Below are 13,291 nucleotides of genomic sequence, written 5' to 3' on the forward strand. Positions count from 1 at the left end.
TCTACTAGATTTTACATTGTTGGTAGCAGACAGGACGGCTGCTTTTTCCAGCCAGATGTTTCCAGGTTATGTAGGCATTCATGAAAAGCACCTGGTGGAATGTTCAGACAAAACTCACCAGGTCTGAAATGGGTGTGTGTCAGCTCACTCCCACTTTATCTTTCTTTCCTTTTCTTAGTTTTTAATTAGCTAATATATTTATTTACATCCCAAATGCTACTTCACTTCAAGGCCCCTCCCTCACAGAGTCCCTTCCCCTTCCCTTCTCCTCTGTGAGGGTCCCCCCATTATCCCCCAACCCTGAAGTATATTTCTTATATGCAACAGAATGATGGAGCCTGTTTACATAAACAGTCTGTTGGCCTGTGTCTTTTTATTGATGAATTGAGTTCAGTGGTGTTAGAGAGATATTAATGATCAATGATTGTTAGTTCCTGTTATTTAGTTGTTGGGGGTGTTAAGTGTGTATGTATGATTCTTTTCTTTTGGCCTTGCAGTAAGATAATTAATTTCTGATACCTAAACCACAAAAAGACCCGACAAAGATCAAAAACTTCAGACCAATATCCCTTATGAATATTGATGCAAAAATCCTCAATAAAGTTCTTGCTAACCGAATCCAAGAACACATCAAAACAATCATCCATCCTGACCAAGTAGGTTTCATCCCAGGGATGCAGGGATGGTTCAATATACGGAAATCCATCAACTTAATCCAGTATATAAACAAACTCAAAGACAAAAAACACATGATCATCTCTTTAGATGCAGAAAAAGCATTTGACAAGATCCAACACCCATTCATGATAAAAGTCTTGGAAAGATCAGGAATTCAAGGCCCATAGCTAAACATGATAAAAGCAATCTACAGCAAACCAGTAGCCAACATCAAAGTAAATGGTGAGAAGCTGGAAGAAATCCCACTAAAATCAGGGACTAGACAAGGCTGTCCACTCTCTCCATACCTATTCAACACTGTACTTGAAGTCCTAGCCAGAGCAATTCGACAAAAAAAAGGAGATCAAAGGGATACAAATTGGAAAAGATGAAGTCAAAGTATCACTCTTTGCAGATGATATGATAGTATATATAACTGACCCTAAAAATTCCACCAGAGAACTCCTAAACCTGATAAACAGCTTCGGTGAAGTAGCTGGATATAAAATTAACTCAAACAAGTCAATGGCCTTTCACTACACAAAGAATAAACAGGCTGAGAAAGAAATTAGGGAAACAACACCCTTCTCAAGTCACAAATAATATAAAATATCTTGGCGTGACTCTAACTAAGGAAGTGAAAGATCTGTATAATAAAAACTTCAAGTCTCTGAAGAAAGAAATTAAAGAAGATCTCAGAAGATGGAAAGATCTCCCATGCTCATGGATTGGCAGGATCAACATTGTAAAAATGGTTATCTTGCCAAAAGCAATCTACAGATTCAATGCAATCCCCATCAAAATTCCAACTCAATTCTTCAACGAATTAGAAAGTGCAATCTGCAAATTCATCTGGAATAACAAAAAACCTAGGATAGCAAAAACTCTTCTCAAGGATAAAATAACCTCTGGTGGAATCACTATGCCTGACCTAAAGCTGTACTACAGAGCAATTGTGATTAAAAACTGCATGGTACTGGTATAGTGACAGACAAGCAGACCAATGGAATAGAATTGAAGACCCAGAAATGAAGCCACACACCTATGGTCACTTGATCTTCGACAAGGGAACTAAAACCATCCAGTGGAAGAAAGACAGCATTTTCAACAAATGGTGCTGGCACAACTGGTTGTTATCATGTAGAAGAGTGCGAATTGATCCATTCCTATCTCCTTGTACTAAGGTCAAATCTAAGTGGATCAAGGAACTTCACATAAAACCAGAGACACTGAAACTTATAGAGGATAAAGTGGGGAAAAGCCTTGAAGATATGGGCACAGGGGAAAAATTCTTGAATAGAACAGCAATGGCTTGTGCTGTAAGATCGAGAATTGACAAGTGGGACCTCATGAAACTGCAAAGCTTCTGCAAGGCAAAAGACACCATCAATAAGACAAAAAGACCATCAACAGATTGGGAAAGGATCTTTACCTATCCTAAATCAGGTAAGGGACTAATATCCAATATATATAAAGAACTCAAGAAGGTGGACTCCAGAAAATCAAATAACCCCATTAAAAATGGGGCTCAGAATTGAACAAAGAATTCTCACCTGAGGAATACCGAATGGCAGAGAAGCACTTGAAAAAATGTTCAACATCCTTAATCATCAGGGAAATTCAAACCAAAACAACCCTGAGATTCCACCTCACACCAGTCAGAATGGCTAAGATCAAAAATTCAGGTGACAGCAGATGCTGGCGAGGATGTGGAGAAAGAGGAACACTCCTCCATTGTTGGTGGGATTGCAAGCTTGTACAACCACTCTGGAAATCAGTCTGGTGGTTCCCCAGAAAATTGGACATAGTACTACCGGAGGATCCAGCAATACCTCTCCTGGGCATATATCCAGAAGATGTCCCAACCGGTAAGAAGGACACATGCTCCACTATGTTCATAGCAGCCTTATTTATAATAGCCAGAAGCTGGAAAGAACCCAGATGCCCCTCAACAGAGGAATGGATACAGAAAATATGGTACATTTACACAATGGAGTACTACTCAGCTATTAAAAAGAATGAATTTATGAAATTCCTAGCCAAATGGATGGACCTGAGGGCATCATCTTGAGTGAGGTAACACAATCACAAAGGAACTCACACAATATGTATTCACTGATAAGTGGATATTAGCCCAAAACTTAGGATACCCAAGATATGAGATACAATTTGCTAAACACATGAAACTCAAGAAGAATGAAGACCAAAGTGTGGACACTGTGCCCCTTCTTAGAAGTGGGAACAAAACACCCATGGAAGGAGTTACAGAGACAAAGTTTGGAGCTGTGATGAAAGGATGGACCATCTAGAGACTGCCATATCCAGGGATCCATCCCATAATCAGCTTCCAAACACTGACACCATTGCATACACTAGCAAGATTTTGCTGAAAGGACCCAGATATAGCTCTCTCTTGTGAAACTATGCCGGGGACCAAACAAACACAGAAGTGGATGCACACTGTCAGCTATTGGATGGATCACAGGGCTCCCAATGGAGAAGCTAGAGAAAGTACCCAAGGAGTTAAAGGGATCTGCAACCCTATAGTTGGAACACCATGATGAACTAACCAGTACCCTGGAGCTCTTGTCTCTAACTGCATATAAATCGAAAGATGGCCTAGTCGGCCATCACTGGTAAGAGAGGCCCATTGGACTTGCAAACTTTATATGCCCTAATACAGGGGAATGCCAGGGCCAAAAGAATGGGAATGGGTGGGTAGGGAAGTGGGGGGGGGTGTGGGGGACTTTTGGGATAGCATTGGAAATGTAATTGAGGAAAATACGTAATAAAAAAATTTTAAAAATAAGATAATTAATTTCTTTTGTTGGAGGGTGTAGTTACACTCCTTATGTTGGAATCTTCTTTCTAGTATCCTCTGTAGGGCTGGATAAGTAGAAAGATATTGTTTAATTTTTTTTCATAGAATATTGTGGTTTCTCCATCTACAGTGATTGAAAGTTTTGCTGGGTATAGTAGTATGGACTGGCATTTGTGTTCTCTTAGGGTCTGCTTGACATCTGTCCAGGATCTGGCTTTTAGAGTCTCTCTTGAGAAGTCAGGTATAATTCTTTTTTTTTAATTAGGTATTTTCTTCCTTTACATTTCAAATGCTATCCCAATAGTCCCCCATACCCTCCCCCCCAACTCCCCTACCCACCCACTCCCACTTCTTGGCCCAGGTGTTCCCCTATACTGAGGCATATAAAGTTTGCAAGACCAAGGGGCCTCTCTTTCCAATGATGGCCAACTAGGCCATCTTCTGATACATATGCACCTAGAGACACAAGCTCTGGAGGTACTGGTTAGTTCATATTGTTGTTCCACCTATAGGGTTGCAGATCCCTTTAGCTCCTTGGATACTTTCTCTAACTCCTCCATTGGGGGCCCTGTGTTTCATCCAATAGCTGACTGTGAGCATCCACTACTGTGTTTTCCAGGCCCTGGCATATCCTCACAAGAGACAGCTATATTAGGGTCCTTTCAGCAAAATCTTGCTGGTGTATGCAGTGGTGTCAGAGTTTGGAGGCTGATTATGGGATGAATCCCCGGGTATGGCAGTCTCTAGATGGTCCATCCTTTCGTCACAGCTCTAAACTTTGTCTCTCTAGCTCCTTCCATGGGTGTTTTGTTCCCAATTCTAAGAAGGGGCAAAGTGTCCACACTTTGGTCTTCGTTCTTCTCTAGTTTCATGTGTTTTGCAAATTGTATCTTGGGTATTCTAAGTTTCTGGGCTAATATCCACTTATCAGTGAGTACATATCATGTGAGTTCTTTTGTGATTGGGTTACCTCACTCAGGATGATGCCCTCCAGATCCATCCATTTGCCTAGGAATTTCAGAAATGCATTCTTTTTAATAGCTGAGTAGTACTCCATTGTGTAAATGTACCACCTTTTCTGTATCCATTCCTCTGTTGAGGGACATCTGGGTTCTTTCCAGCTTCTGGCTATTATAAATAAGGCTGCTATGAAATAGTGGAGCATGTGTCCTTCTTACCAGTTGGATCATCTGGATATATGCCCAGGAGAGGTATTGCAGGACCCTCCAGTAGTACTATGTCCAATTTTCTGAGGAACCTCCAGACTGATTTCCAGAGTGTTTGTACAAGCTTGCAATCCCATCAACAATGGAGGAGTGTTTTTCTTTCTCTACATCCTTGCCAGCATCTGCTGTCAGAGAAGTCAGGTATAATTCTGATAGGTTTACCTTTATATGTTACTTGGCACTTTTTCCTTGCAGCTTTTAATATTCTTTCTTTGTTATGTATATTTTGTGTTGTGATTATTATGTGGCAGGAGGATTTTCCTTTCCAATCTATTTGGTGTTCTGTGGGCTTCTTGTACATTTATGGCCATCTCTTTCATTAGGTTAGGAAAGTTTTCTTCTATGATTTTGTTGAAGATGTCTTTTGGCTTTTTGAGCTGGGAATCTTCACCCTCTTCTATTCTTTTTATTCTTAAGTTTGGTCTTTTCATAGTGTTGCATATTTCTTGTATGATTTGAGTTAGGAACTTTCTACAATTGGCATTTTCTTTGATCATGTATTCATTTCTTCTATGGTATCCTCTATGTCTGAAATTCTCTCTTCCATCTCTTGTATTCTATTGGTGTTGCATGCATCTGTAGTTCTTGTTCTCTTTCCTAGGTTTTCCATCTCTAGGATTGCCTCCATTTGTGTTTTCTGTATTGCTTCTACTTCTGATTTTAGGTCTTGGACCATTTTAATCATTGCCTTCACCTGTTTGATTGTATTTTCCTGTATTTCTTTCTTTTTTAATTTTATTTTTATTAGATATTTTCTTTATATACATTTGAAATGCTATCCTGAAATTTCCCTATACGCCCCCACCCCCAGCCCTGCTCCCCTACCCACCCACTTTCCTGTATTTCTTTAAGGGATGTGTTTGTTTCCTCTTTAAAGGCTTCTACCTGCTTGATTGTGTTTTCTTACATTTCTTTAAGGGACTTATTTATATCCTTTTTAAAGGTCTCTATCATCTTCATGAGATGGGATTTAAGGTCACAGTCTTGCTCTTCGGGAGTGTTAGACTATCCACTGCTTGCTGTACTAGGAGAGCTAGGTTCTAATGGTGCCATATTGCATTGGCTTTTACTGATCATGTTCTTGCACTTGCCTTTTGCCATCTGGTTATCTCTGGTGTTGGCTGGCCTGGGTGTCCCATGTTGAAGCAGGCCTCCCAGATGAAGGTGGAGCTGTGTGTCTCAGGTATGAGCAGGCCTCCTGGGAGGCAGTCTGAGCTATGAGTGTCAGATTGGAGCTGACTTCCTGGAAGGCAGGTGGAGCTGTGAGGTGGGGCACAGAGTGTTGATCTGCATCTGCTTCAGGTGTAGGGGTGGACCAGAAGGAAGATGGAGCTCTGACAGGGTGGGGCACAGCCTACAGCTGCTAGCTGGAATTCCCATTAGGTAGGGCAGGGGGATTAGGGTGAGTGGGGCAGGGAGGGGGTCTCACCTGTGTATGTTGGTTTATGTAGGCAGAGCTGTGAAGTGTGTGCTGAGTACTGATGTGCCCATATTTTCTTTTCTTTTTCTTCCCTGTGTTTTATGTGAGACAGAGTAGAGTACCCGGTGTATGGCCTTCCACTAAGCACTCAGATAATATTATCAATTGTCTGAGAGAATATGGGGAAAACTAACATAATGTGTCTGGCCACACTCTTGAAAACAGAATACTTGGGTGCCCTTTGGTCACCAAAATGTTAAGTGAGAATAAAATTGGCTAATACCGAGGTGAGAGGGAACATCCTATAATACAATTCAATTCCCATGCAAACTACCTACAGATACTTTCACATCACTCAGCTTGATAGCTCAGCCCCACAAAACTGCCTCCTACTTCAGATGACAAATGCATGTAATATACTATACTTCTGAAAGATTTCTTTGCTATAATTTATAGACTGTACTAAAGTTTTGAAACATCTTTTTTTTTTCAAGCTGGTTCCCATGACTCATTTATTAGAGTTGATGAATTCGCTATGCCAGCTCACAGAACTCAGACATTAAATTAACGACCATGGCTTTTTACTGAGAGCATCACAAACGTTACAGTTAATGAGGTGTTGTATTAATAAGCCTCTGCTACTGTAACAAATATCTGAAACAATCAGCTTATGAAGAGAGAAGGTTTATTTTGACTCACAGGTTTGGAGAACTCTGGAGTTTCCAGAGCATGAGTGGTTGGTTCCACTGCTTTTGAGCCTATGAAATGGAGGACACTGTAGCAGCAGCATGTGGAGAAACTACTTTTCCTTGGGTTGAAGAAATTGCTAAGGGTCCAGGTTTTGTTTTAAAATCACTGTCCCACACCCCCTACCCACAAGTGATGAGAAGACCTCCTAACTCACCTTTATGTTTCGAATTCCTACCACCTCTGAGTAGTATCAGGCTGAGGATCATAGCTTTAGCACATTGGGCCCTTAGAGGAAATTCCATATTGAAACCATAACATATGAAGAACATGCTGTAGCCGCTGTGCCCTCTAAGCATCTCCAGGTTATCAACCAATTGAAAGCTTCTGAATTCATACAATCAATTTTTTGTGAATGTTGTATTCTCTGACTACATTTATAAAACCACTGGCCATTGGTTATGAGCTTAGCCATTAGGCCCTCCTTCCTCCCTAGAGGCTTTGAATAACACTGAAAAAAAATATCCCAGTTCTACAACCATACACCTGTTTTTCCCATGCCAGCTTCCATCCTGAGGGAGGAAATCCCCAGCCACTGCTCAACTCATTAGTGTATGAAAAGACTCATCGCTCTGAATATTACAAATATTTTAAGAATGTATATATTAAAATACAGTGGGAAGACTAAATGTAGATTTAGCAGTGTCACACATAGCTTCCCTTGCTTTCATTTAAATCTCAGTATTTGTTGTGTCTGGGTAGTAACAAGAGCTAGTCTATCCAGTCCTCTTACACACTTTCCACCAAGACCAGACAACAAGTCAGTCTCTTTGTAGCTAGGGCATTTGCAAAGGAACCCAGCTGGAAGGAGCCTTACTGATCACTTTCCACTATTGCCTACCTTCCAAACAGCCTGCTCCTAGCTGCATTACAATGATTGACTTATTACTGCCTATCAAAAAACTCCAGGGCCTCACTTGTTCTGCTTTGCCCTTCCCCTTATTCTTTCCCCATGCCTAGGAATGTTCTCACTTATAGTATTTCCAAAAATAATTTTTTAATTAAATGTGGGATTTGTATTTGTCTAAAGAAACCTGTGTTCTCCTTCCTATGCACAAGGGAAACTTGAGTTTGAACTCAAAGGATAGATGGTGGAATTGTTCTCATTGTTCTGTATTGTGTCTGGGCATGGGACACGAGGTAATGACAACCAAAAGGCTTCCATTTGCTCTGACTTTACAAGCTCTTTTTAGTGCATAGATACAGCTTTAATTTTAATGGGGGGGGGAGGTTGGCATGGAAGCCTATTATCCAAAAATGACGCTATAACGGCGTCACAGAAGATCGTTTTTCTACAGGGATGACTAATGATTTTCTTCTCTTTCTTTTTCAGCTACACCAGCTACTCTTGGCAAAGCTTCCCAAGTTCTGCAAAGAATTAATCCAAGCCTGGGGACAAGTAAGAATTTCTGTCATTCTACTAACTTGCACTGATGGTTTCCATGTGTTACTATAATTCAAACTACTCTCCTTTCTCTTTCTCTCTTTGGGATACTGGTAACAGGAAAAGTGACAGCATTAGAATTTTATAAACAAAAAGTATTTTCCAGGATTTATGTTTCAATTTCTGTATAGAGGTCATGGTTTATTTTTCTGTTTTGTTTATGCTTGCAGGTTAAGAGAAGGCTTTATTATGGATCAACAGTAATTTGTTGAACTTAAAAAATTGCCTTGTTTTACAAACTTGTTTTTAACATTATTGTTGTTAATATTTGGAAGTAATTATATAATGCTTGCATTGGCAAAAAATGGAATTTATTTCTCCAACCAAATTTACATATATACCTCACAATTCTGCCTTCATATAAGCTGCCTATTTTTTACATGTCAAAGAACATCCCCCTACCCGCCCCCCTGACTTTGCTAATCATCTCCTTATCTACAATACCAAACTCAACCTTTAGCTCACAGAAAAAGGTTCCTCAAATCCTCCAAGGCTAGGTTTCCTGCCTTCTGTTCTACTATGAAACTTTGCCCATTGTTCAATGATAACATTTACCTCCTGAAATTTTGATTACTTGTGTGTTTGTATGTTTCTATGTGTGCTTAATTTGGTTAGTGGTAAAGATTCCCAATTGATTCCCAATCTGTTGGTGGCCTTTTTGTCTTATTGATGGTGTCTTTTGCCTTGCAGAAGCTTTGCAGTTTCATGAGGTCCCATTTGTCAATTCTCGATCTTACAGCACAAGCCATTCCTGTTCTATTCAGGAATTTTTCCCCTGTGCCCATATCTTCGAGGCTTTTCCCCACTTTCTCCTCTATAAGTTTCAGTGCCTCTGGTTTTATGGGGAATTCCTTGATCCACTTAGACTTGACCTTAGTATAAGGAGATAGGAATGGATCGATTCACATTCTTCTACATGATAACCACCAGTTGTGCCAGCACCATTTGTTGAAAATGCTGTCTTTCTTCCACTGGATCATTTTAGCTCCCTTGTGGAAGATCAGTAGCCATAGGTGTGTGGGTTCATTTCTGGGTCTTCAATTCTATTCCATTGGTCTACTTGTCTGTCACTATACCAGTACCATACAGTTTTTATCACAATTGCTCTGTAGTACAGCTTTAGGTCAGGCATGGTGATTTCACCAGAGGTTCTTTTATTCTTGAGAAGGGTTTTTGTTATCCTAGGTTTTTTGTTATTCCAGATGAATTTGCAGATTGCTCTTTCTAATTCGTTGAAGAATTGAATTGGAATTTTGATGGGGATTGCATTGAATCTGTAGATTGCTTTTGGCAAGATAGCCATTTTTACAATGTTGATCCTGCCAATCCATGAGCATGGGAGATTTTTCCATCTTCTGAGATCTTCTTTAATTTCTTTCTTCAGAGACTTGAAGTTCTTATCATACAGATCTTTCACTTCCTTAGTTAAAGTCACACCAAGATATTTTATATTATTTGTGACTATTGAGAAGGGTGTTGTTTCCCTAATTTCTTTCTCAACCTGTTTATTCTTTGTGTAGAGAAAGGCCATTGATTTGTTTGAGTTAATTTTATATCCAGCTACTTCACCGAAGCTGTTTATCAGGTTTAGGAGTTCTCTGGTGGAATTTTTAGGGTCACTTATATATACTATCATATCATCTGCAAAAAGTGATATTTTGACTTCATCTTTTCCAATTTGTATCCCCTTGATCTCCTTTTGTTGTCAAATTGCTCTGGCTAGGACTTCAAGTACTATGTTGAATATGTAGGGAGAAAGTGGGCAGCCTTGTCTAGTCCCTGATTTTAGTGGGATTGCTTCCAGCCTCTCACCATGCTGTAGATTGCTTTTATGATGTTTAGGTATGGGCCTTGAATTCCTGATCTTTCCAAGATTTTATCATGAATGGGTGTTGGATCTTGTCAAATGCTTTTTCCCCATCTAATGAGATGATCATGTGGTTTTTGTCTTTGAGTTTGTTTATATAATGGATTATGTTGATGGATTTCCATATATTAAACCATCCCTGCATCCCTGGAATAAAACCTACTTGCTCAGGATAGATAATTACTTTAATGTGTTCTTGGATTCAGTTAGCGAGAATTTTATTGAGTATTTTTGCATCTATATTCATAAGGGAAATTGGTCTGAAGTTCTCTTTGTTGGATCCTTCTGTGGTTTAGGTATCAGAGTAATTGTGGCTTCATAGAATGAGTTGGTTAGAGTACCTTCTACTTCTATTTTGTTGAATAGTTTGTACAAAACTGGAATCAGATCTTCTTTGAAGGTCTGATAGAACTCTGCACTAAACCAATCTGGTCCTGGGCTTTTTTTGGCTGGGAGACTATTAATGACTGCTTTTTATTTCTTTAGGGCATATGGGACTGTTTAGATCGTTAACTTTATCCTGATTTAACTTTGGTACCTGGTATCTGTCTAGAAATTTGTCAATTTTGTCCAGGTTTTCCAGTTTTGTTGAGTATAGCCTTTTGTAGAAGGATCTGATGGTGTTTTGGATTTCTTTAGGATTTGTTGTTATGTCTTCCTTTTCATTTCTGATTTTGTTAATTAGGATGCTGTCCCTGTGCCCTCTAGTGAGTCTAGCTAAGGGTTTATCTATCTTGTTGATTTTCTCAAAGAAGCAACTCCTTGTTTGGTTATTTCTTTGAATAGTTCTTCTTGTTTCCACTTGGTTGATTTCGCCCCTGAGTTTATTTCCTGCTGTCTACTCCTCTTGGGTTAATTTTCTTCCTTTTTTTTCTAGAGCTTTTAGATGTGTTGTCAAGCTGCTAGTGTGTACTCTCTCTAGTTTCTTTTTGGAGGCACTCAGAACTATAAGTTTTCCTCTTAGAAATGCTTCATTGTGTCCCATAGGTTTGGGTATGTTGTGGCTTCATTTTCATTAAACTCTAAAAAGTCTTTAATTTCTTTCTTTATTCCTTCCTTGACCAAGGTATCCTTGAGAAGAGTTTTGTTCAGTTTCCACGTGAATGTTGGCTTTCCATTATTTATGTTGTTATTGAAGATCAGCCTTAGTCCATGGTTGTCTGATAGGATGCATGCGACAATTTCAATATTTTTGTATCTGTTGAGGCCTGTTTTGTGACCAATTATTTGGTCAGTTTTGGAGAAGGTCCCGTGAGGTGCTGAGAAGAAGGTATATCCTTTTGTTTTAGGATTAAATGTTCTATAGATATCTGTTAAGTCCATTTGTTTCATGACTTCTGTTAGTTTCACTGTGTCCCTGTTTAGTTTCTGTTTCCATGATCTGTCCATTGATGAAAGTGGTGTGTTGAAGTCTCCCACTATTATTGTGTGAGGTACAATGTGTGCTTCGAGCTTTACGAAAGTGTCTTTAATGAATATGGCTGCCCTTGTATTTGGAGCATAGATATTCAGAATTGAGAGTTCCTCTTGGAGGATTTTACCTTCGATGAGTATGAAGTGTCTCTCCTTGTCTTTTTTGATAACTTTGGGTTGGTAGTCAATTTTATTCGATATTAGAATGGCTACTCCAGCTTGTTTCTTCAGACCATTTGCTTGGAAAATTGTTTTCCAGCCTTTCACTGTGAGGTAGTGTCTGTCTTTTTCCCGGAGATGTGTTTCCTGTAAGTCGCAGAATGTTGGGTCCTGTTTGTGTAGCCAGTCTGTTAGTCTATGTCTTTTTATTGGGGAATTGATTCCATTGATATTAAGAGATATTAAGGAAAAGTAATTGTTGCTTCCTTTTATTTTTGTTGTTAGAGTTGGCATTCTGTTCTTGTGGCTGTCTTCTTTTTGGTTTGTTGAGGGATTACTTTCTTGCTTTTTCTAGTGCTTGATTTCCATCCTTGTATTGGTTTTTTCTGTTATTATTCTTTGAAGGGCTGGATTCATGGAAACATAATGTGTGAATTTGGTTTTGTTGTGGAATACTTTGGTTTTTCCATCTATGGTAATTGAGAGTTTGGCCGGGTATAGAAGCCTGGGCTGGTATTTGTGTTCTCTTAGTGTCTGTATAACATCTGTCCAGGCTCTTCTGGCTTTCATAGTCTCTGGTGAAAAGTCTGATGTAATTCTGATAGGCCTGCCTTTATATGTTACTTGACCTTTCTCCCTTACTGCTTTTAATATTCTCTCTTTATTTAGTGCATTTGTTGTTCTGATTGTTATGTGTCGGGAGGAATTTCTTTTCTGGTCCAGTCTATTTGGAGTTCTGTAGGCTTCTTGTATGTTCATGGGCATCTCTTTCTTTAGGTTTGGGAAGTTTTCTTCTAAAATTTTGTTGAAGATATTTGCTCACCCTTTAAGTTGAAAATCTTCATTCTCATCAACTCCTATTATCCGTAGGATTGGTCTTCTCAATGTGTCCTGGATTTCCTGGATGTTTTGAGTTAGGATCTTTTTGCATTTTGTATTTTCTTTGATTGTTGTGCTTATGTCCTCTATGGAATCTTCTGCACCTGAGATTCTCTCTTCCATCTCTTGTATTCTGTTGCTGATGCTAGCATCTATGTTTCCAGATTTCTTTCCTAGGGTTTCTATCTCCAGCATTGCCTCACTTTGGGTTTTCTTTATTGTGTCTACTTCCCTTTTTAGGTCTTGGATGGTTTTATTCAATTCCATCCCCTGTTTGGTCGTGTTTTCCTGCAATTCTTTAAGGGATTTTTGTGTTTCCTCTTTAAGGTCTTCTACCTGTTTAGCTGTGTTCTCCTGTATTTCTTTAAGTGAGTTATTAAAGTCCTTCTTGATGTCCTCTACCATCATCATGAGATATGCTTTTAAATCCGGGTCTAGCTTTTCGGGTGTGTTGGGGTGCCCAGGACTAGGTGGGGTGGGAATGCTGTGTTCTGATGATGGTGAGTGGTCTTGATTTCTCTTAGTAGGATTCTTATGTTTGCCTTTCGCCATCTGGTAATCTCTGGAGCTAGTTGTTATAGTTGTCTCTGGTTAGAGCTTGTTTCTCAGGTGTTTATGTTAGCCTCTATCAGCAGACCTGGGAGACTAGGTATCTCCT

The 13,291-nt window shown here is 39.4% G+C and overlaps 1 protein-coding gene across 6 annotated transcripts in view; it reads left to right on the forward strand.

Annotated features, from left to right (window-relative positions):
• Positions 1-13,291, forward strand: part of Ghr (growth hormone receptor) — a 275,056-nt gene that overhangs the window by 190,660 nt on the left and 71,105 nt on the right. For all 6 annotated transcript variants that reach the window (XM_021182903.3, XM_085831502.1, XM_029469880.2 and 3 more), the window contains one exon: positions 8,205-8,270. In XM_021182903.3, the coding sequence (XP_021038562.1) occupies positions 8,205-8,270 (66 nt within the window). The remainder of the gene's footprint in view (positions 1-8,204; positions 8,271-13,291) is intronic.

This window comes from Mus caroli, unplaced genomic scaffold, assembly GCF_978045245.1.
Source record: "Mus caroli unplaced genomic scaffold, Mus_caroli_1 scaffold_16, whole genome shotgun sequence".
Classification (NCBI taxonomy): Eukaryota; Metazoa; Chordata; class Mammalia; order Rodentia; family Muridae; genus Mus; species Mus caroli.